This window comes from Neovison vison, chromosome 3 (genome assembly GCF_020171115.1).
Source record: "Neovison vison isolate M4711 chromosome 3, ASM_NN_V1, whole genome shotgun sequence".
NCBI classification, from domain to species: domain Eukaryota; kingdom Metazoa; phylum Chordata; class Mammalia; order Carnivora; family Mustelidae; genus Neogale; species Neogale vison.
The window spans coordinates 188,691,960-188,719,790 of NC_058093.1; the positions used below are offsets into that span (position 1 = coordinate 188,691,960).

Genomic DNA, 27,831 nt, shown 5'->3' on the forward strand with positions numbered 1-27,831 from the left:
ACCCCATGTGACTGTCATTTCCCGCAGAGTGCCCCCATGTGTGACCGTCATGTTCATGGATCACACCTGCCCGTGTGACTGTCATGTTTGGTGGATTGCCCCTGTGTGACTGTCACCATTGTGTGCAGGCCTGTGGCAGTCTTACTAGTGTACGGTTAGGGTTAGTGTTAGGTTTAGGGTTAGGGTTAGAGTTTAAACAGTTTTATCTTTTCAAAGAACTGGTTTTGTCTTTGACTTTATTTGTTCATCTGATTTCTGTTTTATTGATTTCTGCTTTTATCTTTATTTCTTTCTCCCTTTGGGTTTAATTTTCTCTTCTTGTTGCCAGGGTGTCCGGGACCCCACAAGGCAGGCCAGACGGGATGGTGGCTGGTGATGAGCCAGTGCGCTCGGGCTTTAGAATGAACAAGCTTCATCCGAATAAGGAGGCAATCCTCATTGGACCGGGCGCCTGCATGCTCTCTGCATGATCTCTGCATGCCCTCTATGCTTTAGTGCAGTGTCCATGCGCCTAACTCATGTAACCTGCTGTGATTGGCTGACCATGATTATATAACTGGGAGGGGCCGGGAGGACCGGAGTGAGCGAGCGGTGGCCGCAGCTGCAGCAGGACAGCCGGCCGGCAGCTCGGGGCCGCGTGCCGGAAACCTCACGGGGCGGGCAGGCGCGGCACATGCTGTCTGGCCGCCTGTGTCTGGGGGGAAGGCAGCCCACATGCTACGGGACCAGCAGTATGAGCAGGGGCTACAGCAGCCTGGAGAAAGAAAAGCGCAAGGAGCCGCGGCCGCCGCCGCCGCCACCACCGCCAGCGCTGCCGTGCCTGAGCCAAGGGGACCCGGGCCACCGCCCCGCTGCGCCTCCTCCTCGCTGCCGGCTCCCTGTCCTCGGAGAGCGCCCCAGGGCAAGCCCCGCGCCGGCCAGCAGGGAAGAAGCATCCTCCGGAGTGTAAGAAGCTAGCATGCAAGAATAAAAGAGCTCTCCTTAACTACGTGTCCTGTCTCTCTGCGGGCGGAGTGAACGCGATATCTTGTAGCATCTTTGATGGAAATTTGCAACACTGACTTGAACATTTCTTGTCTAGTACATGTGTTCAAAGCTATGACTTTTCCTCTCGCCCTCAGTTTTCTTGCCTTACACACTTAACTACGTTGTATTATTATTTTTGATCAGTTAAAATACTTGGTAATATGTCACAGTGGATATCAGATAGTTTCTGGGCTATTCAGAAGTGTGCTATTTCAGGAGATTTAGGGATTTTTATTTATCTCTTTGTTATTTAATTTTGGTTTGCTTATGTTTGGTCAGAAAATATGCTCTGTACAATTTCAGTCTTTGGAAATTTATTCAGGCCTGCTTTGTGGCCTAGTCAGGTGGGCTGTTGTGAGCGCCCCACACACACCCACAAAGAATCTGTTTTCTGTAGTTGGTGGTTTTCTATAAATGTCATTAAGGTCAAATGTGTTACTAGTATTGTTCAAACATTTGTGTCCTTTCTGCTTTATTGCCCACATTTTGTGTAGTTATCGAGCGGGATGAGCTTCAGAAATTCCCACTATGGCTGTGCCGGGTCACTCATGAGTTACGTGTCTGACTCACAGTTTTGGCTCTGGTCATGATCTCAGGGTCGTAGGGTGAAGTGCCCCCCTCCCCTTCTGGGTTCTGTTTCTCTCCCTCTGCCACTCCCTGCACTTCCTTAGACACCTGCTCTCTCTGTCTCTAAAATAAATAAATACAATTTTAAAGAAATTTCCACTATGATTGTGGGTTTGTCTTTTTTTTTTTTAACATCCTTTTGCATCTGTCACTTTTTGCTTCACGTATTTTGAATCTGTTATTTGACTTATACATTCAGGATAGTTATTACTTTCTAAACTAATTGACTTTTTTATTTTTATGAAATCTCATTTTACCTAGTACTTTTTTGGTCTTATATCTAGTTTATCTTATATTAATATTGGTGTACCAGCTTGCATGGTGCACATACACCTATATTTTGAATTGAAAACCTTATATTTAAAATGTTTCTGTTGTAAAAAGCTGTAGAAATGTCCGTTTCTTTCCTGTCGGTAATCTCTGCTCTTTAATTAGAGTATTTAGTCCGTTAACATTGAACACGGTGACTGATGTGGTTGAGTTGGCCATCTTGCTGTTTTCCCTTACTTTTTGGTACCTTTCTCCAGTGTTACCTCTGTTTGGATTAAAGAATTATTGCTAATAATGCCACATTGTCTCCTCTGTTGGTTTTGCACCTGTATCTTTTACTAATATTTTAGTGGTTACGAAGAAACTGTGATGCGCATCTTTAACCCACCCCAGTGCTATTTGTGTCCGACCGCTTCACAGCATAAGACACCTCCACATTAGCTCTACTTGCTTGCCCCTAGTTTTGTGCTGTTTGTGCTCTTGTAACATCTGTCATAAACCCCACAATAAATAATTAGTGTCTCCTTATACTATTGAAAGTCTTTCTTATGGAGTATAAGAAATAGTCTTGTTTCCCCACATATTTGCTTTTTCTGGCGTCTCTACACCTGTCGCTCTGGCAAAAATTAAAGACCACAATGGCGCCCATTGCTGTGAGTAGTCGCTGGAGGGTGCTGTCCGCTTCGCTGGAGAAGTGTGGGTGCTGCACCCTGTACGGAAGAGTCTCGCAAAGGTGTGAATAAAAAGTTTATGGTCCAGCCTCGGTCACCTGTCTCCTAGAAATAAAATGTCACACGAGAGTAAATGTGTATGAATGTTGTGGCCACACCGTGATAGAGAGCTGGACACCAGGAGAATGTCCATTAGTCAAGGATGACTGAGGAATCAGGAATAATTCCTATTGCGGAATATTGTACAGTTGTTGAAATTTGTAATTTAGGATTCTAAGAATTGGGAAGTTTCTCACAAGGTATTATGTTAGTAAAAAAGGCAAAAACGAGTGTCACATCCTTCTCAAATAACTTTGTCAAAAGAACGACTGTGCGTGTGTGCATGCATGTAAATACATGGCATCTTAATCTGCCATTTCCCACTCCGAAGTTTATCTTGAGAAAATTGTCATGACAGACAAAATGATATTTTTTAGAAAGTTCATCTTTGGGGCGCCTGGGTGTCTCCGTGGTTTAAGCCTCTGTCTTTGGCTCAGGTCATGATCTCAGGGTCCTGGGATCGAGTCACACATTGGGCTCTCTGCTCAGTGGGGAAGCTGCTTCCCTCTCTCTCTCTGCCTGCCTCTCTGCCTACTTGTGATCTCCCTCTGTCAAGTAAGTAAATAAAAATCTTTTTTAAAAAAGTTCATCCTAACATAATTTGTAAAAGTATAAACTGGAAATAGTTTAAGGGTACCAAACTAGGAAATCAGTTAAATTAGTTATGATAATTCACAGAATATTACCAAATGTTAGGAAGAGGTATTTAGAAATAATTTAACAAGGAGGAAAAATGTTAGGAATATAATAAGTGAGTGCTACACCCAACTAATGAATCATTGGATGCTACATAGAAAACTAATGATGTACAGCGTGTTGGCAAATAGAACTTAATAAAAAAATAATTTAATAAGTGGGACACATATCTCAAGGCAGAATTTCATGATCCCAGTAAACACTCTGTATGCACATGCTATGTGTACACTTAAAGGGGTGCCTGGGGGTGCCTTGGTGGCTGAGTCAGTTGAACGTCCAACTCTTCGTTTTGGCTCAAGTGATGACCTCAGGGTCGTGAGGTCGAGCCCTCTGTCAGGCTTGTGCTCAGCAGGGAATTGGTTTGAAATTCTCTCGCTCCCTCTCTGGCCCCTCGCCCACCCAGGAGTGCTCTTTCTCACTCTCAAAATAAATAAAACTTAAAAATAAAGCCCGAGGGATGCCTGGGTGCCTCCATTAAGTGTTTGCCTTCGGCTCAGGTAATGATTCCAGGTTCCTGGGACTGAGTCCTGTGTTGGGCTCCTTGCTCGATGGGGAGGCTGCTTCCTCTCTTCATGCTCTGCCTGCCCCTCCTCCTGCTTGTACTATCTCTCTCTGACAGTAAATAAAGAAAATCTTGGGGAAAAAAAAGCACGAAAACAATATAAATGTTAACTTGTTAAGCATCATTATTTCTCACCAGTGGGTGAGAATACAGATGGTTTTAATTTTCCTCTGTGTACACTTGTGCTTCACATATTTTCCAAAGAACATGAATTATGTGTATGTTTAGGAAACTTCTTTAAAAATGCACATATTGGGACGGAGTTGCTGCATTGAACTGGAACACGGGCTTGGAGGTTCTGCCACCTCCAGTGGACTTCTTCCAGACAAGCCTCTTCTGACAGAAAGTAGAGACTGGGCAGTGTGTGGTCTCAGGCTCCCCTTTTGGGTCCTGAGCAGTCTATATGAGCAGACTTGCTGTCCAAGTCAGACCATGAGAGTTGGGCCTGGCCCCTGGCACCTTCTGGAAGTCTGCCCAGTTCTGTCCTCCAGTCTGTAGAGGTCCAGAGAGCATGAGGCCTAGAAGCAGGTCTTCTTTCTCTTGGGGCCAGTCACCACTTTCAGAAGGAGTTGCTGGTGATAAGCATCAGTCACCAAGTAGACACTAAAAGTGTCTTTTTCTTACTTATTTGATGTACTTCTTAGGATGCAAGTAATTTTGTACTAGAAACGAAAAGGAGAAGTGGAGTAAGAGTGAGATCCCTCGATCCTGCTGGTGAAGATGACCCAAATTTTGTGATTAACCATGGTCACGTGGCTCTTCATTTGAAACCTTCCTGATAACCAAAGGTTACAGGTTGTTAGGATGGACAAGGAGAGAAGCCCCACAGTCATCCTCTGTTCTTCCCTTACTTTTGAGCGGGAGGGAGAAGGTCACGTGGAGTGTGGTGACCGGGAGCAGCTCCAGGAGGGTGTGCAGCCAGAAGAGTTCATGGCCATTGCAGACTATTCTGCACTGACCAGACGCAGGTAACCCTACACACTTGCTTACAGGCAGGGGCCTCGGACCTTGGGTTCATGTTTTATGGATTTGGCTAAATGGCATGCTAGATGACAGAATCAGATAATAATTTTGAATAAGTCATACCAAAGTTAAGTAAAGAAGTATTCAGATGTTTAGAGCCAAATGAGACCTGTGAGTGATCCTTCTTTTCCCAGACTAACAGATTCTGATGCCAAGCCTTAGGTGAAAGATACCTGGGTGAGGAATGGGGGAAGGAAGCACCTGTTGCAGTTTCTTTTTAGAAACCTTGATTTAGAACCTATTCTAGTTAATAAACATTAAGGCTATAAAATAAAAATACCGACTTGAAGATGGTGGCTCAGATGGATAAGCATCTGCCTCTTGATTTCAGCACAGGTCATGATCTCAGGGTTGTGAGTTCAAGTTCAGCACTGGGCTCCATGCTCAGTGCTCAGTGGGGAGTCTGCTGTAGGTCCTCTCTCCCACTCTCTCTGGCCTTCCTCCAACTCCCACTCTCTCTCTCTCAAATAAATAGAACTTTAAAAAAGATACTGACTTGAATGTAGTTTTTTCTACTCCAGTAAGTGAATCAGCTGCCACATAGCCGAGTTATAGCAAAGAGGCGATAGAGAAATTCTGTCTTAAGTTGATCAAAAATTTTTAATCTTTCCTTTAAAAAATATCAGTTATGCTGTGCTTTCTTTCATGTAGATATTCCACTAAAGTCTTTCAATGTTGGTATCATTTTCAGAAATTGTGAGTTTGTGTAATTACCCATTGAGTCTTTTAAAATAGCTGATTTGGGCCCCAGTGGTGGGGGGCTTATCACTGAGCCACTATTGAAATACCAACTACAGGTTTTTCTTGAATTTTGACTTCTTTATATGTTTTTATCCAGCTCAGCTTTTTGAGAGGAGAAAAAATACTCATCCGGAGGCAGACAACTGCTGATTGGTGGTGGGGCGAGCACACGGGCTGCTGTGGGTATGTACTTGCAAACCACCTCAGGAAGCACTTGGAGGATTGTGACCCTGAGGACACGTGGCAGGACGAGGAGTACTTTGGCAGCTATGGAACGCTGGTACGGCTGGGGCTATGGAGGTGGCAGTTTCCTGCCTCAGTTTTCGAGTTAGCTTCAGCTGGGCTGCTCCTCTCCATGGCTTAGCAAAGGGTGCAAAGAAGTTTTATTTGGCTCAGCAGGGCGTGTGGCTCCTCAGCTCTGCCATCGTGGTGCGTGAGTGGCTGTAAGACCATGAGGAAATGAGCCAACCCTTACCCTAACCAATTAAAAAATGTGAAAGCGATTCTTAGCTGGCAGACCCTACAAAATCATGTGGTGGGCTGGAGTGTCCCATGGTGGTTTAGAGATGTTATCTGAACAATGAGATGATGAACTTTTCTTAATATTTAAAATAAAGTAATGCATTTTATTTTAAAAATAAAATACAAAAATGTTACATAGATCAACAATAATAACTCTAAATAAATAAATAGCTTATTAGTTTTTTTAAAGTTTTTCCCCAGTTAGGAGAAAGACCCATAACTGTATGGTCTAGGTAGACCCTGTTTACATCTTAAAGCTAGACAAAAACTGATGCATGCTGAATAAACATCACAGACAGGATGTTGGGTGAAAGAAGCAAGACATGAAAGAATAACTTTTGATTCAGTTATGTAAAGTTAAAAAGCAGTGTCGGAAGATGTTTATGAAGGGAAGCGACCAGGGAGCTCGTTCTCTGGGAGTCAGGATGGTGGTTCCTGTTGCCAAGGCGTCTGGTGGCAGAAGCCTTAAAAATAACGGCCGTACCAACAAAGTGGGCTTCTTCGGGAGAAGTGGAGGAACCGCAGGGCAGGACAAGCACCCCGTGGGGAACTGCAGGCCGGTCTGGAGAACCAAGGCCAGGAGGCTTTTCGTTAGGAAGGGGGAGTGGGTGGGGCTGTGTGGAAGGAACGCCCTCTGGAGGTCGGCGGCGGCTTTTCATTGGCAAAGTGCGGCAGTTTCTCATTGGCTGGACTGTTGCTAGGCCAAGAGAAGATCTTCCTCCTGCGGGGGTAGTAAACCTGCTTCCTTTCAGAGTCCGCCATGGTGGACTGGTAGTGGGTAGCACTGAGCCGGCCCAGCCCTTGTGGCGTCCCTCTCCGCGCTCGGTGATATTGGCTTTCCTGGCTGCAGGGCCGGGCTGGGAAGGTGTGGGGTGCCGGCAGGCATCTGCTGTCATTGCAGGAGTGTTCGCTGTGTAACCCACAAGCTGCAGGGCCCTTTCTCATGTATGTTCTTGGTAAGTGTGTCCCATTTCAAGGTTCAACGTGTTACAGTGAAGGAAAACCCCTTGATGTATGTATACGATTAGAGCTTTCAGACTTATTTTTCTGAAAGATTTTATTTACTTACTGATTTGTCAGGAAGAGAGAGCGCGCACAAGCAGGGGGAGCAGTGGGCAGAGGAAGAAGCAGACTCCTGTGGAGCAGGGAGCCCGATGTGGGACTCGATCCCAGGACCCTGGGATCATGATCCGAGCTGAAGGCAGATGCCTAACTGAGGCACTCAGGCATCTGTAGAGCTTTCAGACTATCAAGAGTATCTTATTGATTTTAAAAAGGCCCTATTGGTGGTTTGCTTGATTAACAGCTTTGCCCCACGACAAGCAGTGCTCTAATGGGTTTTCTCTTATGGAAATCTTGCTAAACTTCTGCTAGAATTTCTCTTGGGTAAATTTGTAGGGTGTATGTATTTTTTCACTTTGGCGGGTTTTGCCAGTTTCCCCTCCAGAAAGATTGGCAATTGTATACCACCATTGTACATGAATCCTCGTTTCCCAACCACACATCGCTAAAGTAAATACAGATCTCTCATCTTAAAGGTGAAACATGGTATTTCTTGATTTTGATTTCCATTTTTAAAGTCAGATTGGTCATCTTCTATATTTTGTTGGCCTTTTCTATTTCTTCTTTTTTTTTGGTAAACTTTCATATAATTTGCTCATTTTTCTTTTTATTTTTGTCAGCTTATATGTACACCTTAGCAACCTAGTTCTGACTTTCTGTCAAGGTGGACTATTCAGGTGGGATGGCTGAATATTGATTGTGTCTCCTCTGACCCTCAGTCTTTTGTTTCTCAGTGCTGAGTGTCTTTGTGACACTCATGGGCTCATGAAGGCCCTGTGCAGACTTCCTATCTGTGCTGACAAGGTCCGGGTAGCTTCAGTGTCTGCCTTGCAGCCAAACTATATCTACACTGGGTGTTCTGCAGCTCGAGACCTGAAAAGTTGGGCGTGGGGGCCAGTGTTGTGAGTGTAGCCCTTCTGGGCTCAGACTTCCACCCATGGTTTCATGAACCATTTGGAGGAGCCTTTCTTTTTTTCTCTGGGGATTGGCGTGATTCCCATGGGGTGTTATGTTATCTTGGGTTTCATGTGTTTTCCTCCCTCTGGACATGGCTGGAGACCTTGAGCTCACCCTTGTGGGTTCGTCAGCTCCCTCCAGAGCTCTAGTTTCATGAGGGGCCAGTGTGCCTCCTCTGGCATCTTTCTTGGTGGATACTTGGCCAAGTGGTAACTGGTGGGGAATTTGGTGGTTCCTCCTGTCTCCAGTGGGAACAGTGGTCAGGAGGGCAGTGTCTGCTCCACTTCCTGAGTGGTCTACCTGCCTGTGTGTTCATCCGGCTCTTGGGGAGGTATAGGGTGAAGCTGTAGGTAGTATCACACTTAACTGAAACGATTCCAGAAAATTCCATTTCATTTCTTCACTGTTGTGTTTTTATACGCCAGCATATTTAGGTCTTCGGGATTTGTGTTTTTTTTTTTTCTTTGTTGCTTGTATTTTTAGGCATGTGTGGTGGGCTCAAGGGGATTATTAGCTCAGACTCTGATATTCCTTCTTAAACCAGAGCTCAGCACAGTTCATATTATAGGCAGTGATTCCTAATGTGTATTTCCTCTAGAAACTTCACTTGGAAATGTTGGCAGACCAGCCGCGGACAACTAAATACCACAATTTATCATGCAAAATAAAGAATCCCTGAACAATAAAGTGATTCTGGATGTCGGCTGCAGAATGGGGATCATCAGCCTCTTTTGTGCCCACTATGTGCAGCCTAAAGCCATGAGTAAGAAACAGCTCTCCTTCAGTAGCTTCAAGCTGAGTCTGGGGACGTGTCGTTCGCATGCAAAGGCATCATGTTGGTGAAATGGGCAATGTGTTCTTGTGGGCTGAGCCTGTCGGCTGTCATGACCTCGGCCTGCTTAGTCAACAGCAGCACCAAGTAGAGTAGAATAGAGCAGAGAATATCGGAGTTGCGTGCAGTCGGATGTTTTTTGTAACATGCTTATCAGCTAGAGGAACACGTGTCTGTGTGCTGGGGCTGGGCCGCTTGTGTAGGTCACAAGCATTATCCCTGTGTTATCCCTGTCCATGTGTTATCCATGTGTTATCCCTGCACCAAGCAAGTACCACCTGGCAGGGACAGGACAGACCTCTCTCCGTGATGCATGCTGGGGTACCTTCTCCTCTTCTCTGCAGAGCATGTGTGAGGCTCCAGAGTTGAAGCCTCTGAAATGCCCCTGACACAGGTGGGTGAAATTCTAGTTTATATGGGAAACTGCAGGACAGTGATCACTGGAATTAAGATGCTATCAGAACAAAGACGTAACACTCAGGACCTTCCAGTGACAACCTGGGCTTGAAGCCGTCTCAGCCGCTGATACCCTTAAATCCGACCATTCTCAGGGTTGTGTGGGAAACTCTGGAGTATGTGGCTGTGTGTATGGGAGCTGGGTCACAGTGTCTGACCCACAGGGCCTCTGCGACGGGTACCTGGTGTGCATGCAGACTCCTCTGTCCTCCGGCAGTCCCCATCTGTTTTAGGCAGAAGGTGGAGTTAAGATGGGAGGTAGCTCCCTTGTCTGGGCTCGTCTGTTGGAGATCTGTCCCTGCTATCCAGCACACCTCTTTCCTTCTGTTGCTGTTTTCTTTGAGGCTGCCTCTGGCTTGGCTGGAGCCTTGGGCCCAGGGAGAGTGGATGCCAGCCTGCTCTGTGGGTGGGACTCTTGCTGATGGTCCTTCTGTGACATGCAGATGTATGCAGTGGAAGCCAGTGAGATGGCCCAGCACACAGGGCAGCTGGCCATGCAGAATGGCTTTGCTGACATCATCACTGTGTTCAAGCAGAAGGTGGCGGATGTGGTGCTGCCAGAGATGGTGGACGTGCTGCTGTCCAAGTGGATGGGGACCTGCATGCTAGTAAGGGGCACCGGGCCACGGGGGATGGCCGTGGATGGCCGCTGGGTCATGCAGGATGGCCGTGGATGGGTGGTGGGCCATGTGGGATGGCCGTGGATTGTGCCAGGGAAGTGCAGATTCCATGGAGGGGTGTGGACTGGATCTGGAGGTGCTGTTGTGAGCAGAACATCTTGGGGAGAGCCATGGCTGTCGTGCTGAATGAAACCACCTGGTGGTTGTCAGGGTACTGTCTTCTATTTTGTGCCGGATGGCCATGAGCCACGACGCCCTGCCATCCATGATGTGGACGGACCTTGAAGGAATTATGCTAAGTGAAGTAAGTCAGACAGAGACATATTTTATGGTCTCATTTATACGTGGAATCTAAAACCAGCATCACAAAACTCACCCACCAGACTACTAGAAAAAGAGATCAAATTTGTGGTTAGTGGAAGGAGGTAGGGTGAGGGGAGAAAAAATTGGAGGACTGTGGTTGAAAGGTACAGACTTTCAGGTACCACACAGGTGAACAGTGAGGCCATCAAATACAGTGTGGCGACCCCAGTGACACTGCTGTGAGATGCATGAGACAGTCTTACCAGAGGAACGTCGAACCTCAAACAACATGGGTTTGAACTGTGTGGGCTCTGTTATACATGGGATTTTTTTTTATAAATATAGGACAGTGCTTTATGATTTTAACATTTTCTTTTCTCTAGCTTACTTTGTCAGAATGCAGCACACAGTACAAATAACAAAATGCCTGTTGACTATTTATGCTCCTGTTAAGGCTTCAGGTCAGTGTAGCCTATTAGAAATCTAGTTTTCGGGGAGTCAAAGGTTCTGTGTGGATTTTTGACTGTGTGGGATGTCAGTGTCTTAATCCTTGCTTGTCCCAAGGTCAGTTATAGATCTAAGGATTGTTTTTTTTTTAACTATTTTTTAAGATTTTATTTATTTATTTGACAGAGATCGCAAGTAGGCAGAGAGGGAGGCAGAGAGAGAGGGGGAAGCAAGCTCCCCGCTGAGCAGAGAGCCTGATGCAGGGCTCGATCCCAGGAGATCTAAGAGTTTTTATCACAAGGTGAAGTTTTTCTATCTTTTCAATGTGTCGGTAGGAGGTGATAGATAACCTTGTTGTAATCGTTTAACGATGTATGTAAACCAAATCACCGGTCTGTACACCTTCAACTTGTAATAAACTTAGAGAAAAGCCATAGGTTGGTGGAATAATAAAAAAAAAAGCACAAAAAAGCAGCTACAACATGAATCCAGTTTTGTTTTTAAAAAATCATACATACTGGTGCCCTCGGTTAAGTGTCTGACTCGGTTTGGGCTCGTATTGTGATCTCAGGGTTCCGAGACCGAGCCCTGCACTGGCCTCCCTGCTGAGCGTGGAGTCTGCCTGAGACTCTCTCCTCCTCTTCCCCTGTTCCTTGTGCACTCAGGCTCTCTGTCTCTCCAATGCATAAATTAAAAAAGAAAATCATATGTAGCCATGACCTTGCTTTAGTTCCTGGTAAGATGGAGTAAAGCACACCCCACCCTGTCTGTCCCATGTAATGCAGCTTTCGGTCCAAGACAGGGCTCAGGGAGACGCTGTTGCAGGACTTGGAACGACATATAGGAGCAGAAAGGCTGTGAAGGAAGACCAGGGTTTGAAGTACACTGAGCTGGTTTTGAGTTCATTGTTATTCTTCGTCTGGCTCTCTCCCCCCAGACACAGCTTCAGAAATTTAGATGAAAACATCCATTCTTCTGAAAACTGCAACCTTCCATACTAACCCACTATGAAGTAGTTAACCTGAATAATGAAATAACTAGTAAAGATATTGAACTTACAGTTGAAGACCTACTGAAGAGAAATCTGTAGCCCTAAATTATTTCACTGGTGAAATGTATGAACACATTCTAGGAAAGAATAACACCAGATCTGAAGAGTGTCTTTCAGAAAATGGAAGAGGACAGACTTCCCAGCTCTCTTGGTAAGACCTGCATGACCTGAATACCAAATCCTAACCAAAAACCCAACCCAGTAACTCTTGTTCATAAATGCAGAAGTCCTCAGGAGTACTAGCAAGTGTAACCCCGCAGTACACAAAAGGAATAACATTCTGGGGGCGCCTGGGTGGCTCAGTGGGTTAAGCCGCTGCCTTCGGCTTAGGTCATGATCTCAGGGTCCTGGGATCGAGTCCCACATCGGGCTCTCTGCTCAGCAGGGAGCCTGTTTCCCTCTCTCTCTCTCTCTGCCAGCCTCTCTGCTTACCTGTGATCTCTCTCTGTCAAATAAATAAATAAAATATTTTAAAAAAAGGAATAACATTCTAACAGAGAAGAGGTTATCTTTGGAATTGAAGGCTGGTTCACTATTTAAAGATGAATCTGTGGGGGATGCCTGGGTAGTGGCTCAGGTGTTGGGCATCTGGCTTCAGCTCGGGTCATGATCCTAGGGTCCTGGGATGGGGCTCCCTGCCCAGTGGGAGGCCTGCTTCTCTCTCTCCCACTCCCCTGCTTGTGTCCCCCTTCTCTCTGTCTCTCTATCTCTGTCATATTAAAAAATAATCTGTGCAATCTACATTAACATATGAACAGTTTACAAGATAAAACATGACTCTATCAGTTAATGCACAAAGGGTTTGGCGACATTCAAAATATTTTTAAAATTTCTACAGAGATTTCTTCTTTGATCCTGTATTTGTTTTTTTTTTAGAAATACTTTTTCATTTATCCACTGTTGTTTGATTATCCAGCTGTCTTTCTGTTCTTGATTTCAAGTTTAACTCTGTTAAAACTGTGGTCTGAGAGCAGACATTTTATGATTTCTCTTCTTTTACATTTGTGAAGATGTGTTTTATGGCCCAGAAGGTGTGTCTCTTGGAGAGCTCTCCGTGGGGACCCAAGAAGGAGAGAACATGTCTCTTGGAGATGTTCCATGGGTGCCCGGGCAGGAGAGAGCATGTCTCTTGGAGAGCGCTCTGTGGGAGCCTGAGAAGGAGAGAATGTGTCTCTTTTGCTGAGTGCTCTGTGGGAGCCTGAGAAGGACAGAACGTGTCTCTCTTGCTGAGTGTTCTGTGGGAGCCTGAGAAGGACAGAATGTATCTTACAGAGAGTGCTCCTGGAGGCTGGGAAGGTGGTGTATTCTGCCCTTGGATGAAGCGGTTTGTAGATGTGCAGCACATCCCGGGGTAGATGGTGGTGGTGAGTTCACCGTGTCCTTGCAGAATTTCTGCCTGTTGGATCTGTTCTCTGGGACAGGGCCACCGGCTTCTTCTCTCTCCTTGCAGCTCACTTTGTTTTCCCCTCACACATGGTGCTCTGTTGTTAGGGTGTATAAAGTCTTGTTGGAGAATTGACCCCTTCGTCATTAGGTTATGCCCCTTTTTATCTCTGATAACTTCCTTCCTCTGAAGTCTGCTCTGTCTGAAATTAACAAGTTACTCCTGCTTTTTTGGATCAGTGTTAGCATCGTATGTCTGTCTCCGTCCATTTATTTTAAATTCTAAATATCAGTATATCTATTTGTTCATTTTATTATTAACTTAAAAATATTTCAGTAATCTGTATACCCCATGTGGGGCTTGAACTCATGACCCTGAGATCTAGAGTTGCACACTCTTCTGACTGAGCCAGGCGGGTGTCCCGTCAGTGTATTTGGAGTTTCTTAGAGACAGCACCTAGTTCAGTCTTAGATTTTTTTTTTAATTTTTAATTTTTTATTGTTTTATAAACATATGAATATTTATCCCCCGGGGTACAGGTCTGTGAATTGCAAGGTTTACACACTTCACAGCACTCACCAGAACACATACACTCCCAATGTCCTCGGTCTTTGTTTTTGAACCACTCTGATAATCTCTGTCTTTTAATTGGTATATTTAAACCATGGGCATTCAAAGTGTTTGTTAATATAGTCGATTAATTTATAAACCATATTGTTACTGTGTTCTATTTGTTGTTCTTTGTTCCTGTTTTTTTTCTTACACTCTTTTTCTTTTTATGTTTTTTAAGCAAATAAATAAAGGGGATAATAAGCATAAATTAAGGGTGAGTAAATTTAATGCCCAGAAGCGTGTTGGTTTAGAACCTGACATGAACATGCCTTGATAATGTAAGCAAGATTCATATTTTCATAAATTGATGTTATATTCACTTTGTAGACCATTTACAGATTTTTAAAAAAAATTCTCAGTTGTAATCTCTCTTGAAGCTCACTTTTTTTTTAATTTTTAATTTTTAAAATTATTTTCAGTGTACCAGAATTCACTGTTTATGCACCATACCCAGTGCTCCATGCATGATGTTCCCTCCTTAATCCCCACCACCAGGGTCGCTCAAGCCCACACCCACCTCCCCTCCAAAACCTTCAGATTGTCACTCAGAGTCCACAGTCTCTCATGGTTCGTCTCCCCCTTCAATTTTCCTCAACTCCCTTCTCTCCATCTCCCCATGTCTTCTGTGTTATTCCTTATCCTCCACAGTAAGTGAAACCATATGATAATTGACTCTCTCTGTCTGATTGATTTCACTCAGCATAATCTCTTCCAGTCCTGTCCATGTCACTACAAAAGTTGGGTATTCATCCTTTTTGATGAAGGCGTAATACTCCATAGTGTATATGGACCACATCTTCCTTATCCATTCGTCCATTGAAGGTCATCTTGGTTCTTTCCACAGTGTGGTGACCATGGCCATTGCTACTATGGACATTGGGGTACAGATGGCCCTTCTTTTTGCTACTTCTGTTTCTTTGGGGTAAATACCCAGGAGTGCAATTGCAGGGTCATAGGGAAACTCTATTTTTAAATTCTGAAGGAATCTCCACACTGTTTTCCAAAGAGGCTGCACCAACTTGCTTTCCCACCAATAGTGTAAGAGGTTTCCCCTTTCTCCATATCCTCTCCAACACACAGTTTCCTGTCTTGCTAATTTTGGCCATTCTAACTGGTGCAAGGTTGTATCTCAGTGTGGTTTTGATTTGAATCTCCCTGATGGCTAATGATGATGAACATCTTTTCATGTGTCTGTTAGTCATTTGTAGGTCTTCATTGGAGAAGTCTGTTCATGTCTTCTGCCCCTTTTCTGACATGATTATCTGTTTTGTGTGTGTTGAGTTTGAGGAGTTCTTTATAGATCCTGGATATCAACCTTTTTCTGTACTGTCATTTGCAAATAACTTCTCCCATTCCGTGGGTGGCCTCTTTGTTTTCATGACTGTTTCCTTTTTTGTGCAGAAACTTTTGATATTGATGAAGTCCCAAAAGTTTATTTTCGCTTTTGTTTCCTTTGCCTTTGGAGACATAACTTGAAAGAACTCGCTGTGGCTGATATTGAAGAGATTACTGCCTATGTTCTCCTCTAGGATTCTGATGGATTCCTGTCTCACGTTGAGGTCTTTTATCCATTGTGAGTTTATCTTTGTGAACGGTGTAAGAGAATGGTCGAAGAGAATGGACATATAGCTGTCCAGTTTTCCCAGCACCATTTATTGAAAAGACTATCTTTTTTACACTGTATATTTTTTCCTGTTTTGTCGAAGATTATTTGACCATAGAGTTGAGGGTCCATATCTGGGCTCTTTACTCTGTTCCACTGGTCTATGTGTCTGTTTTTATGCCAGTCCCATGCTGTCTTGGTGATCACAGCTTTGTAGTAAAGCTTGAAATCAGGTAACGTGATGGCCCCAGTTTTATTTTTGCTTTTCAACATTTTTTTAGCAATTCAGGGTCTCTTTTGATTCCATACAAATTTTACGATTATTTGCTCCAGCTCTTTGAAAAATACTGGTGGAATTTTGATCAGAATGGCATTAAAAGTATAGATTGCTCTGGGCAGTATAGACATTTTAACAATGTTTATTCTTCCGACTCAAGATCATGGAATGGTCTTCCATCTTTTTGTGTCTTCTTTGATTTCTTTCATGAGTGTTCTGTAGTACCTCGAGTACTTTACCTCTTTGCCTCTTTGGTTAGGTTTACCTATTTGGTTAGGTTTATTCCCAGGTATCTTATGGTTCTTGGTGCTATAGTAAATGGAATTGACTCTCTAATTTCTCTTTGAAGCTCACTTCTTTTTCTGTAATCTGTTTATCTGTTGTCTATCTTCTCTTGCATTGAGGTATAATTAGGAAATCGTAAGATAGCAAAGTGTGCAGTTTGATGACTTGGTGTTTGTGTACATTACCGACAGCTTTCCCATTGCCCCACTACCCCATTGAGTTAACACATCTGTCACCTCCCCGTGATGGTATTGTCATCTGTAGTCACCAGTGTATATAATATATACCCAGACCTCACTCATTTTATAATTGATAGTTTTTTGCCAGTGTCTCCCTATTTTCCTCACCCCTGAGCTCCTGGTAACCACTTTTTTACTTTCTGTTTCTATGGGTTCAGTTAAAAAAATATTTTTAGAATATCACGTGTAAGTGATAGGATGCAGTGTCAGTCTGTCTTTGTGTGGCTTACTTCAGTAGCTGAAGGCCCTCTAGCATCATCCGTGTTCCTGCAGACGGCAGGCTTTCCTTCATCCCAGGGCTGAGGGGTTCTCCGTCATGTTTGTCTGTGTCTAGAGTGTGTGTCACATGGTCTCAGGTATGTATCTCCCACTTTTTCTTTGATCCATTCATCTGTCAGTGCATCCCCAGACTGTTGTCCTGTCTTGCTTATTGTGAACACAGGAACACAGACACCTCTCTGAGAGAGTGGTTTTGTTTCCTCTGGATATAATCCGGAAGTGGGATTGCTGGGTCTCATGGTGTTTCTAGTTTTGATTTCCTGAGGGTCCTCCACACGGGTTCCCACAGTGGCTGTGCCAGTTTACGTTCCCACCAGTGGTTCGAGAGCCTGCCCTTTTCTGCATATTCTTGCCAGCATCTGCTATATGTTGTATTATTTTAAAGATTAATTTATTTATTTTAGAATAAGGGAGAGAGAGCACAGGGGTGAGAGGCAGGGGGAGAGAGAGAGATGCAGACTCCCCGCTGAGCACGGAGCCTGACATGGGACTCAGGCCCACGACCCTGACATCATGACCTGAACCGAAACTAGGAGTCAGATGCTCAACTGACTTTACCACCCGGTCGTTCCTCCTGTTGTCTTTTTGATAATTGATGTAAGGGGTATGATGTCACACCTCAGTGTGGTTTTGATTTGCATTTCCTGATGCTCAGTGACACTGAGCACCTTTTCATGTGTCCGTTACCCTTCATATGACTTTGGAAAACAAGTCCCATTGTCCAATTAAAATAGTTTTTTTTTCTCTTGGGTTGTATGAGTTCCTTGTATGTTTTGGGTTTTCACCCCTTGTTGTGTGAAACTTTATCTTTTTGTTGTTGATGATTTCCTTTGCTGTGCAGAAGCTTTTCAGTTTGATGTAGCCCCACTTGTTTATTTTTGCTTTTGTTGTCTTTGCTTTTAGTGTCTCATCCAAAAAACAACTGGCACGGTCAGCGTCAGGGAGCTTATTCCCTGTGTTTGCTTCTAAGAATTTTTTGGTTTTAAATTTTATAATCAAGTCTCTAATCCATTTGGAGTTGATTTTTGTGTGTGTTGTAAGACAGTGCTCCTGTTCACTCTTGGGCGAGCAGCAACCTGGTTTTCGCAGCACCATCTCGAAGACTTTCTACTCTCCACATTGTCTGTTCTCGGCTTCTTTGTTGCAAATTAATTGATCACATATGCATGGGGTAATTTCCGGACTCTCTGTTCTGTTCCGTTGACTTATGTGTCTGTTTTTATGGCAGTACCATATTGTTTTGATTACGACAGCTTTATAATACAGTTTGAACCCAGGAAATGTGAAGTCTCCGGCTTCAGTCTTCTTTCTCAAGATTGCTGTGTTCAGTTGGAGTCTTTGGACCGCTTTTCCTATTTCTGTGAGAAATGCCATTAGGATTTCGATAGAGATTGAATTGAATCTGTAGATTGAGGAGTGTAGGAAGGTAAACAATTCTGATTCTTCCTGTCCATGAGCAGGGGATGTCTTTCTGTTTGTTTGTGTCTTCTTTAATTTCTTTCTTCATTGTCTTTTTTACTCTCCTTGGTTAAATTTATTTTGAGGTATTTTGAAATTATTATTATTTTAAAAGATATTATTTATTCATTTGACAGAGAGAGATCACAAGTAGGCAGAGAGGTAGGCAGAGAGAGAGAGAGGGAAGCAGGCCCCTTGCTGAGCAGAGAGCCCGATGCTCGGGACTTAGAGCCTGATCCCAGGACCCTGGGATCATGACTTGAGAGGAACACAGAGGCTTTAACCCATTGAGCCACCCGGGCACCCCAAGGTATTTTATTATTTTTGATGGAACTGTACATGAGATTATTTTCTTAATTTCTCTTTCTCATAGTTTATTGTTAGTGTATAGAAGCACAACTGATTTTTGCATATTAATGTCATATTCTGCAGCTTTATTGAATTTGTTATTCTAATGGTTTTTCTGGTAGAATCTTTAGAATTTTCTATATATAATACGTCATCTGCAAATAGAGACAGTTTTACTTCTTCCCTTCTGCTTTGGATGCTTATTAAATTTCTTTTCTTTGCCTGATTGCTGTGGCTAGGACTTTCAGGACTATGTTGAATGAAAATGGTGAGAGAGGACATGCCTGACTTTCATGTGATCTTATAGGAAAGCTTTCTGCTTTTCACTGTCGATTATGGTGCTAGCTCTAGGCTTGATATATGTGGCTTTTATTATGTTGTGGGATATTCTCCTAATTTGTAGATTTTTGGATTTTGATCATGGAATATAGTTGGAGTTTATTAAATGTTTTTTCTGCACGTATTTAAATGACTATATGATTTTTATCCTTCATTTTGGTAATGTGGTATATCACATCTACTGTTTTGCTGTATGTTGAACTGTGTTTGCATCCCAGAAGTAAATTCCACCTGATCGAGGATTAGGATCCTTCTAATGTACTGCTGGATTCAGGTGGCTAATTTTTGTTTGAGGGTTTTTATACACTAACAGTGTAGAGTAGCTTTTGCAGTAGCCCCTAGATGTGAAATACTTAGAAAGGCAAGACATATACAAGTTTTATAGGCCAAAATCTATAAGGTGCTGATGAAAGAGGTCACAAAAAACCCAAATAAATGGAGAGATACAGTGTTCATGGACTGAAAGACAAATTGGTAATGATGTTCATACACTGGTCTGTAGACAGAACGCAGTTCCAGTCAGGGTCAGACCAGCGTTGTTTGGTATGTGTAGACGAGCTCATTGTAAACTTTATTTGGAAAGTACAGAAACTAGAATAGTTGGTACATTTTTTATTTAAATTTTTAAATTTTTTAATAAACATATAATGTATTTTTATCCCCAGGGATACAGGTCTGTGACTCACCAGGTTTACACATTTCACAGAACTCATCATAGCACATACCCTCCCTACTGTCCATATCCCCACCACACTCTCCTGTCCCCACTGCCCCCAGCAAGCCTCAGTCTGTTTTTTGAGATTGAGTCTTTTATGGTTTGTCTCCCTCCCAGTCCCATCTTCTTTAATTTTTTCTTTTCCTACCCCCTAAACCCCCTATGTTGCATCTCCACTTCCTCATATCACGGAGATCATATGATACTTGTCTTTCTCCGATTGACTTATTTTGTTAAGCATAATACACTCTAGTTCCATTCACGTCATCACAAATGGAAAGATTTCATTTCTTTTGATGGCTGCATAGTATTGCACTGTGTATACCACATCTTTTTATCCATTCATCTGTTGATGGACATATAGGTTCTTTCCATAACTTGGCTATCGTGGACATTGCTGCTATAAACATTCAGGTGCATGTGCCCCTTTGGAGCACCACGTTTGTATCTTTAGGGTAAATACCCAATAGTGCAATCATTGGGTCATAGGGTAGCTATGTTTTCAACTTTTTTGAGGAACCTCCATACTGTTTTCCAGAGTGGCTGCACCAGCTTTCATTCCCACCAACAGTGCAGGAGGATCCCTTTTCTCCGCATCCTTGCCAACATCTGTCATTTCCTGACTTGTTAATTTTAGCCATTCTGACTGGTGTGAGGTGGGATCTCATTGTGGTTTTGATTTGTATTTCCCTGATGCCAAGTGATGTGGAGCACTTTTTCATGTGTCTGTTGACTGTGTGCATCTCTTCTTTGCAGAAATGTCTGTTCACGTCCTCTGCCCATTTCTTGATTGTATTATTTGTTCTTTGAGTTTGCTAAGCTCTTTATGGATTTTGGATACTAGCCCTTTATTTGACATGTCGTTTGCAAATATCTTCTCCCATTCTGTCAGTTGTCTTTTGGTTTTGTTAAAATTGTATTTATTGGAGAGAGAGCGGATGAGCCCAAGCAGGGGGAGGGGCAGGTTGAGCGAGTTGCAGGAGGAGGGAGAGAGGGAGAAGCAGGCAATGGGGGACTTGATCCCAGGACCCCGAGATCATGACCTGAGCCAAAGGCAGATGCTCAACCCACTGAGCCCCCCAGGGACCCCAGTGAATACAATAAAAGAAGAATAAAATTTTAAGAATTACTGACTTTAAAACTGACTTTAAAACTTAGTGTAGGGGGGTGGGAGGTTGGGGTACCAGGTGGTGGGTATTATAGAGGGCTTGCATGGAGCACTGGGTGTGGTGAAAAAATAATGAATATTGTTTTTCTGAAAATAAATAAATTGGAAAAAAAACTTAGTGTAAATCGGTATGGTAATAACAGTGTGGTACTGGTGATAGGACAGAAATATAGGTCGATGGCTAAAGTAGAGACATTGATCCCTAAAAACATGGTTAACTGATCTTTTAACAGGGGAGCAAGATCATTTTAATGGAGAAAAGATAGTCTTTTCATTGGAAGATATTGGCACAGTTAGTTGGCCATCCACATGTGAAAAAGAAAAGAAAAGAGAAAAAGAAAAAGAACATTTTTAAGCCTCATATGTTTTTCCAAAAAATTCAAAATTGATTCTAGATCTAATAGCATAGACTGTAAAAATATAAAACTCTAAAAGAAATCTTGGGAGAAAATTGTCATGGGTTAGGCAAAGAGTTTTTGGTTGATTCTTAAATATGATCCATTAAAGGAAAAGAGCATAGGCCAGACTTTATCAGAATTAAAAATGTATGCTCTGTAAAAGAAAATGAAAAAAACATGGTAATATTGGGAGAAAGTATTTGCAAATCACATATTTAATATGTGTCCTGAATATACAAACAGCTCTCAAAATCCAGCAGGAAGAAAGTAAACAACCTAGGTGAAAAATGTGCAAAAGACTTGAACAGAGCGTTTTCCAGAGTATACAAATGGCTGAGAAGGGAGTGTGCGAAAAGACAGGAAGCACAGCAGTCACCAGGGGAGCACAGACTGAGGCTGTAAGCGGTGCCACCACACGCCTGCCAGGATGGCTGGAGTTTCTGTGATTCTGAGTGCTGTGGACTGCCGAGGCTCTCCGCACTGACGCAGCTGCTCTGGGGCCACTGGGCAGTGTCCTTTGGAGGTACCAGTGCACTTGCTGTGTGACCCGGTGATTCCAGTTCTGGGTACTGACACGGAAACGCTGGCTGTGCGCACACAGAAACCTGTACGTGCTTACACTGCTCCAGTTAAAATTGCCAAAAAGCTGGAAACAACCCAAATGTCTGCCAGCAGGTGACTGGATGCGTGTCTGGGGTACATCCGCACCAGGGCTACTGCTGGGTGATAAAGGATGAGCGGCTGATACTTGGATGCCAGGGACAGACCCCAGAAAGCTGGGTGGCATCAGTAAGGGTAAGGGAATCAGTGTGATACTATAGCAAGGAAAGACATAGAACAGGATGGAAAGCACAGGACAGAACCTATTAGTGTAGAAAAAAAGTTGTTATTATGATGGAAAGAAGCCAGTCTCAAAAGTACGTACTGTGTGATTCCATTTGTGTGACATTCTCCAAAAGAGCTGCAGGGAGGCCGCTGAGTGGTTTCCAGAGGTTGGGGGTGGTGGGAGGAGGGCTTTGGGGTCATGCAGCTGTTCTGTGTCCCAATTGTGGATTCACAGATCCATACAATGTTAAAATCAGTAGACTGACTGATTTACCATAGATAGTTTAATAAAATAGAATTAAAAATTATCTGTATATGGTTTTCACCTGCGTGCATGTCTGTGTACGTGAAGAAAAGTCCTTGGGATAAAATGCCAAGTGAGCAGTGGTTCCTTTGGTGCTGGCTTTACTCATGATTTTGTTTAGGTTTGTGCTTTTCTGACTTTTCTGAATGTTTCCATACTGAACATCCACTACTTCTGAAATGAAAACTGCCTGAAATTATTTGAGAAAAAACCCTTAGTGTCTTCCCTTCAGCTACAGAATGAAGTGCCTCTAGCCTTCCCTGCATGCTCCCCACATGCTCCCCACATACTGGCAGCACACTCCTGGCACAGTCCCCACTCGCTTCCCGCACGCTCCCTGCACACTCTTCACACTCCCTGGTTCTGACACAAAGGCTGGCTTCCTGCCACTGCTGTCTCAGGCTGAGGCATCGCTCCTGTCTGTCGGGGGAGCTCTGAGGGTGACGGGAACTGTTAGGCTGCTCTTAACGAATTAAGTACCATGTGAACCTCCATGGTGTGCCTGCTTTTAATGTCTCGTGTTTTTACTAGGTGATTTCAGTGAACTTACAGGATTGTGAAAATTCTGACAATACCCCAGGCCGAGTTTACACAGTCTGACAGTGAAAACTCCGTGACCCTTTGGGACTGTTAGAAACAGGGTAGCAGCTGATGTGGGGTGGCGGGGGACAGGGTGAAGCTGTCTCCTGAATGGCGGCTGCCTGGCTGTAGACTCAGTCTCACGGGAGCTGGTGGGACTCTGGCCGAGGCCGTGGCAAGTGTCAGCACCACCGCTGCTGTGGGTACAGGTCAGCCCCCCAGACAACTTGTCACAGACACAGCCTCTGCTACCGTGTCCCCTCTGTGTCTCCCTCCTGTGCAGTTTGAGTTCATGATCCAGTCGATCCTGTATGCCTGGGACGCGTGGCTGAAGGAGGGCAGGGTCATCTGGCCGACCACAGCCGCACTGCACCTGGTGCCCTGCAGCTCCGACCGGGACTACCACAGCAAGGTGCTCTTCTGGGACAATGCCTACGAGTTCAACCTCAGTGCCCTCAAGTGAGTGCAGTGGGCTGTGTGCCAGCATGTTCTGCTGCGCGGACTGGGGAGACCCCAAGTGCGGAGCCCACCACGGCACTGAAGGGGATTCACGCCAGGCCTGAGAACTTGGCAGGTCTACCCTCAAGCCTTTATGCTGGTAGCAGGTGTGACGGGAGTTAGCAAGGCTCAAATATAGTGGGAAAATGTGGTCATGGTTACAGATGAGGCCTTTATCGGTACATGGTCTGTTAACACTCAAATATGTGCTCCTACTAAGAGCTATTCAGTTTTAAAGGATCAGAAAATGTTATTTGTGAAATCATCCTTGGCAGTTTGCAGAGGAAGCGACGTCCCACAGTGCTCACTTTCCTCGTTGTAGACAGGGATGCACTTGCACCGCTGAACTAGGTTGTAATCTAAAATGATTGGCTGATGAGGCCTTCATGTTCTCACTGTTGCTGCTCATAAGAAGATGATGATGGAAGCTGGTGTGCCTTGGTTGTCTGGGGATGCCAGCATCAGCCCTGGGAAGTAGGGGGTCCCACGGCTCAGTACTGCAGGACGTCTCAAGTATGCCATGAGGGCCCAGTGAGCATGGATGTCTGCTGGGTACAGAAGAAGGGAGTCTCTGGGCCCTTTTGGCCTTTATTAAGCAACTCAGAAAAAGAGACCATAAAGCCACGGGAAGACGCCTTCCCCAGTTAACATGTTGGACCACTGCACTCTCAACCCAAACCATAAAGAGGATGGGGAGGAGAGGTCCCCGACAGAGCTGGCCCATAATTCAGCTAGGGCCAGGTGTGAGTTCTAAGCTGGGGGCCCAGGGATGAAGGCAGAGTGTTCCTGAGAAAGGAAAGGACAGAGCAGCAGCACAGGATGGGCTCATGCAGTGTGTGTGGGAGACGTGGGGCATGAAGGGCACAGGCGGCAGAGTGTTCTGGGCCACGGATGAGCCCCTTGAAACTACTTTCCTTCTCTCATGCTGTGCACTGAAATTTAATTTCACATGGATTTAAGAGCTTTGTGTTAAAGCATCTGCATTAACTCTCGGAATCAGTGGGGGACCATGTGTCAGGTTTTGGATGGAAAGAAAGTGAACAGAAAGAAGAAAAGCACTGATGGACTTGAGTCTGTACAAACGGACAGCCTCTGTGTGTCGGCAGCTGAACATGGTTTAAAAGGCAGCCGCGGCTTGGAGGGAGGTGCCAGCTGGCAGACTCTAGAGTCAGTTAGGAAAAGCTGAGTGTCCAGTGAAATTATAGCCTTATTCCTTGCTTATAGGAATAATCAAGTCACAAAAACTAAAGTCACCAATAAATATTTGAAAGAAATCCCAGCATTATTAGTCATTGAAATGCAAATTAAATGCCATTTTTGCCAATTGGATGGACGAAGATCACATTAAAATGGCAGTTGGTGTTCTCTGAGCTATAGGTGAGGTGGAGGAGACGCGCCTATGTGTCCAGGGCTGTGGGTGCGGGGGACATCCACCCCCTTCCCCATTGGTGCCACCACGGCCTGCTCCCAAACACACAGCACAAGGAACAGACGGTCCCGTAGAGCGTGGCTGGATGGCTGTACACCCGTCCAATGGATTACGAGATGGTGACACCGGGGGGACACGGACCACATATGCAGAATGGCTTCTGCTTGCATAAAAACACACAAATAGAGCTCCAGGGGAGAAAATGACTGTAGCAGAGTGCTGAGGCAAGGGCATGGGAGACTCAAGGTTTTTCTTTGGACTTTTCTATATTTTCCAAATTCTTTATATGTGCATAATTATTTGTATCAGAAAAATATTTTTAAAAACGTGACCATATAGTGGCATCATTAAAATGTTGACTTTCAATTGTTATTTTAGAAGTTAGTGCTGTGCTCAGTTTTTGAACAATTTCCCGTGGTACGTTGCGACTGGGCAAACACCACGTTCCGCAGTGGGGTCAGGCGCAGTGACCAGGAGGGATGGTGCGGGGGCTCAGCCCCTGTGTGTGGGGACCCCTCCTGAGAGTTGGGCTGACGCGGGTCAGAGAGAGTCACCTAGAACAGGAGTGTCTTATTTACTGTGAATATCTTACTGTCCTGTACTCGCCCTTCTTGTTCTGTAAGAGGACGTGTCCATGGGATGAGTTTGGGTCAGGCGAGGGAGCCCCACTGGACTCCCATGGTCTCTGTCCACGTGACAGGAGGAGGGCGGTAGGATGAGTCTGGGCGCTGCCTGTGAGGGAACGGTTGGTTTCCAGGAGCTTAGGCCCTGCACAGAGGGTGGAGGTGGGAGGCGCTTGCACTGTGGTCTCCCCAGGCCGCCTGTGGGGACCTCCAGCCCGTCTTGGTGTCCTTGTGCCGCAGGCCATGGCTTGGAACTCCTTCAAATGCTGGGGAGATGCCACGAGTGCTGTGGTCGTGCATGTGTGTGTGTGTCAGAGCCCGAGATGTCAGTCTGACGCCTCTGAGCAATATCTTTGACTTTTTCCCTAGATCTTTAGCAATTAAGGAGTTTTTTTCGAAGCCCAAGTATAACCACATTTTGAAATCAGAAGACTGTCTCTCGGAGCCGTGCACCATATTACAGCTGGACATGAGGACTGTGCAGATCACCGACCGGGAGGTGAGACCAGATGCGCACTTCCCTCTCATGTTGTCAGCGGCGCTCGCACACCGAGACTTCTCTGCGGATATCATGAACCTTGCTTTGATTTTCCCAGAGTCTTTGCTTCTTTATGTTTGGTTTTGCATTTCATATTTTTAAGTTATTTTCTTTACTGCTGGCTTCTTCAACATCATCCGTTCTTTTCAGATTTATGTTTAATATTTTCAGCATCTTTGGATTCTAATACATCATATCCAGTTTCTTCAAAGACTGAATTAAAATTGTTTTCACTACCGTTGATGACAGAATTCTTAATTCTTACTTTTACTTCCCCCTGTTGCCACGAGGTGGTGCGTGTGGCCACAGGACCTCATTTGGTGGTGTGTGGGTAGGTGCAGGAGCAGCGAGTGATTGTGGGGGTCCTGGGCAGCCCCTATGGGGTTCCGATGCGCAGAACAATGTGGAGACTGAACTCTTGACACTGCATGTAGTTTTGCAGAATAGAGACCGAGCCTGGAACTTCATTTATGTAAAGAATTGAGAGGAAATTCGGTTCCACTCATGTCTGGGTGGATGAGGCCCAGATTGCTTGAAACCTTTTGTCATTATCTGCAGCATTTGGATTTATGATGCCAGTTTTAGTAGTTTCAGGAGGAGGAAATTTTACGTGGTGTTGGAGGTGTTCAACAAAACCAGCAAGTCCTGTTCACTGTTGCTGAACTAGATGGTTCTGAGGGCAGTGCAGGGTGGTGGGATTTGTGGGGCAGGGCCCGGGCCGACAGTTGCTAGTTCTTGCTCAGGGGGACCCTCGTGGCCCAGTCCTATGCTTACAAAACCTGTGTCCCCTTCTTACCATCCGCTTGATCAGACGCTGAAAGGCGAGCTGCACTTCGAGGTCAGGAAAGCCTGCATGCTGCACGGGTTCATGGCCTGGTTCAGCATGCGGTTCCAGAGTCTGGAGGAGGACAAGCCCCACCTGGTGTTGCGCATAGGCCCCTTCCACCTGTGAGTGTATGTCTCCCGCGGGGGCCCCACAAGCAGCCCCGGGAGGAGCTGACGTGGCTGGCCTGCCTTTGGGTGGTCAGCCCTTTGGCCGAGACCCAGCAGTCCTGGGCCGTGGAGCATGGTGTGCGGGCCCTGGGTGGGCAAGTCAGGGCTGGGCCCCACCCATCCCTGCGCTGGGCTCCCCTGAGCTGCCCTCTGACCCCTGCATGACTAGGAGGAACAGACTTGGTCTTGGCCTTCGAAGCTGCTTTAGCGTCCCATGGTCTCATAGAGCTCTAGAGGCTTTCCACTCCGACTGTCCAGGGGAAAGTCAGTGCTTCTTGAGACAAATTTCTTAAAAAGAGATTTTATTTATTTATTTGTCAGAGAAAGCACAAGCAGTGGGAGTGACAGCCAGAGGGAGGAATCAGGCTCCCCACTGGGCCAGGGAGCCCAATGTGGGACTCAATCCCAGGTCCATGGGACCATGACCTGAGCTGAAGGCAGAGGCTTCACATACTGTGCCCCCCAGGTTCCCCTTGAGACAACTTTTCACACAGTAACGTGATGCCACTCACTTGCTCGACACACTGGGAAGCTTCAGTGTTCGACAGCAGCCCCTGTGGGGATGCTGCCTCCCTCTGGCATTTTTCTTGTCCTGTTCGGTAACTTATCTGGGCCAGGGAGGGTTGTGGCAACACCTGGTTAGATGCCAGCTATGGCAGTGAGCCCAGGAGGATCCCAGATGCCCTTCTGGAATGTGGGGGCAGAGGCGAGGGGCTGTGCGCCCTGAGTATCCTATGGAGGAAGCAGGGCTGCGGCTCTGGCCAGTTTTCCATCCAGATCCCACGAGCACAGATGCGCGGTGAGGGTAGGACCATGGCAGACAAGCAGGGGACGGTCGTGTGCCCAGGTGGTCTTCCCCCAGTGCGTCCACACACAGGTGGTGTAGGCTTGCAGGGTGCATACACAGGACGGGCGCTCTGTGAGGGTGGAGAGAGACCCTTCCAGTGGTTGAGGCAGGAGGGAGGGTGGGCC

At 45.2% G+C, this 27,831-nt stretch overlaps 1 protein-coding gene across 1 annotated transcript; it reads left to right on the forward strand.

The window, feature by feature from the left end:
* Positions 1-714: 714 nt before the first annotated feature.
* Positions 715-26,818, forward strand: LOC122903605 (protein arginine N-methyltransferase 2-like). The gene is given in 10 exon segments (XM_044244400.1): positions 715-945; positions 4,810-4,900; positions 4,903-4,919; positions 5,813-5,995; positions 8,855-8,906; positions 8,909-9,014; positions 9,987-10,152; positions 23,062-23,237; positions 25,698-25,827; positions 26,678-26,818. Coding segments are annotated over 10 exon segments (1,293 nt in total).
* Positions 26,819-27,831: the final 1,013 nt, after the last annotated feature.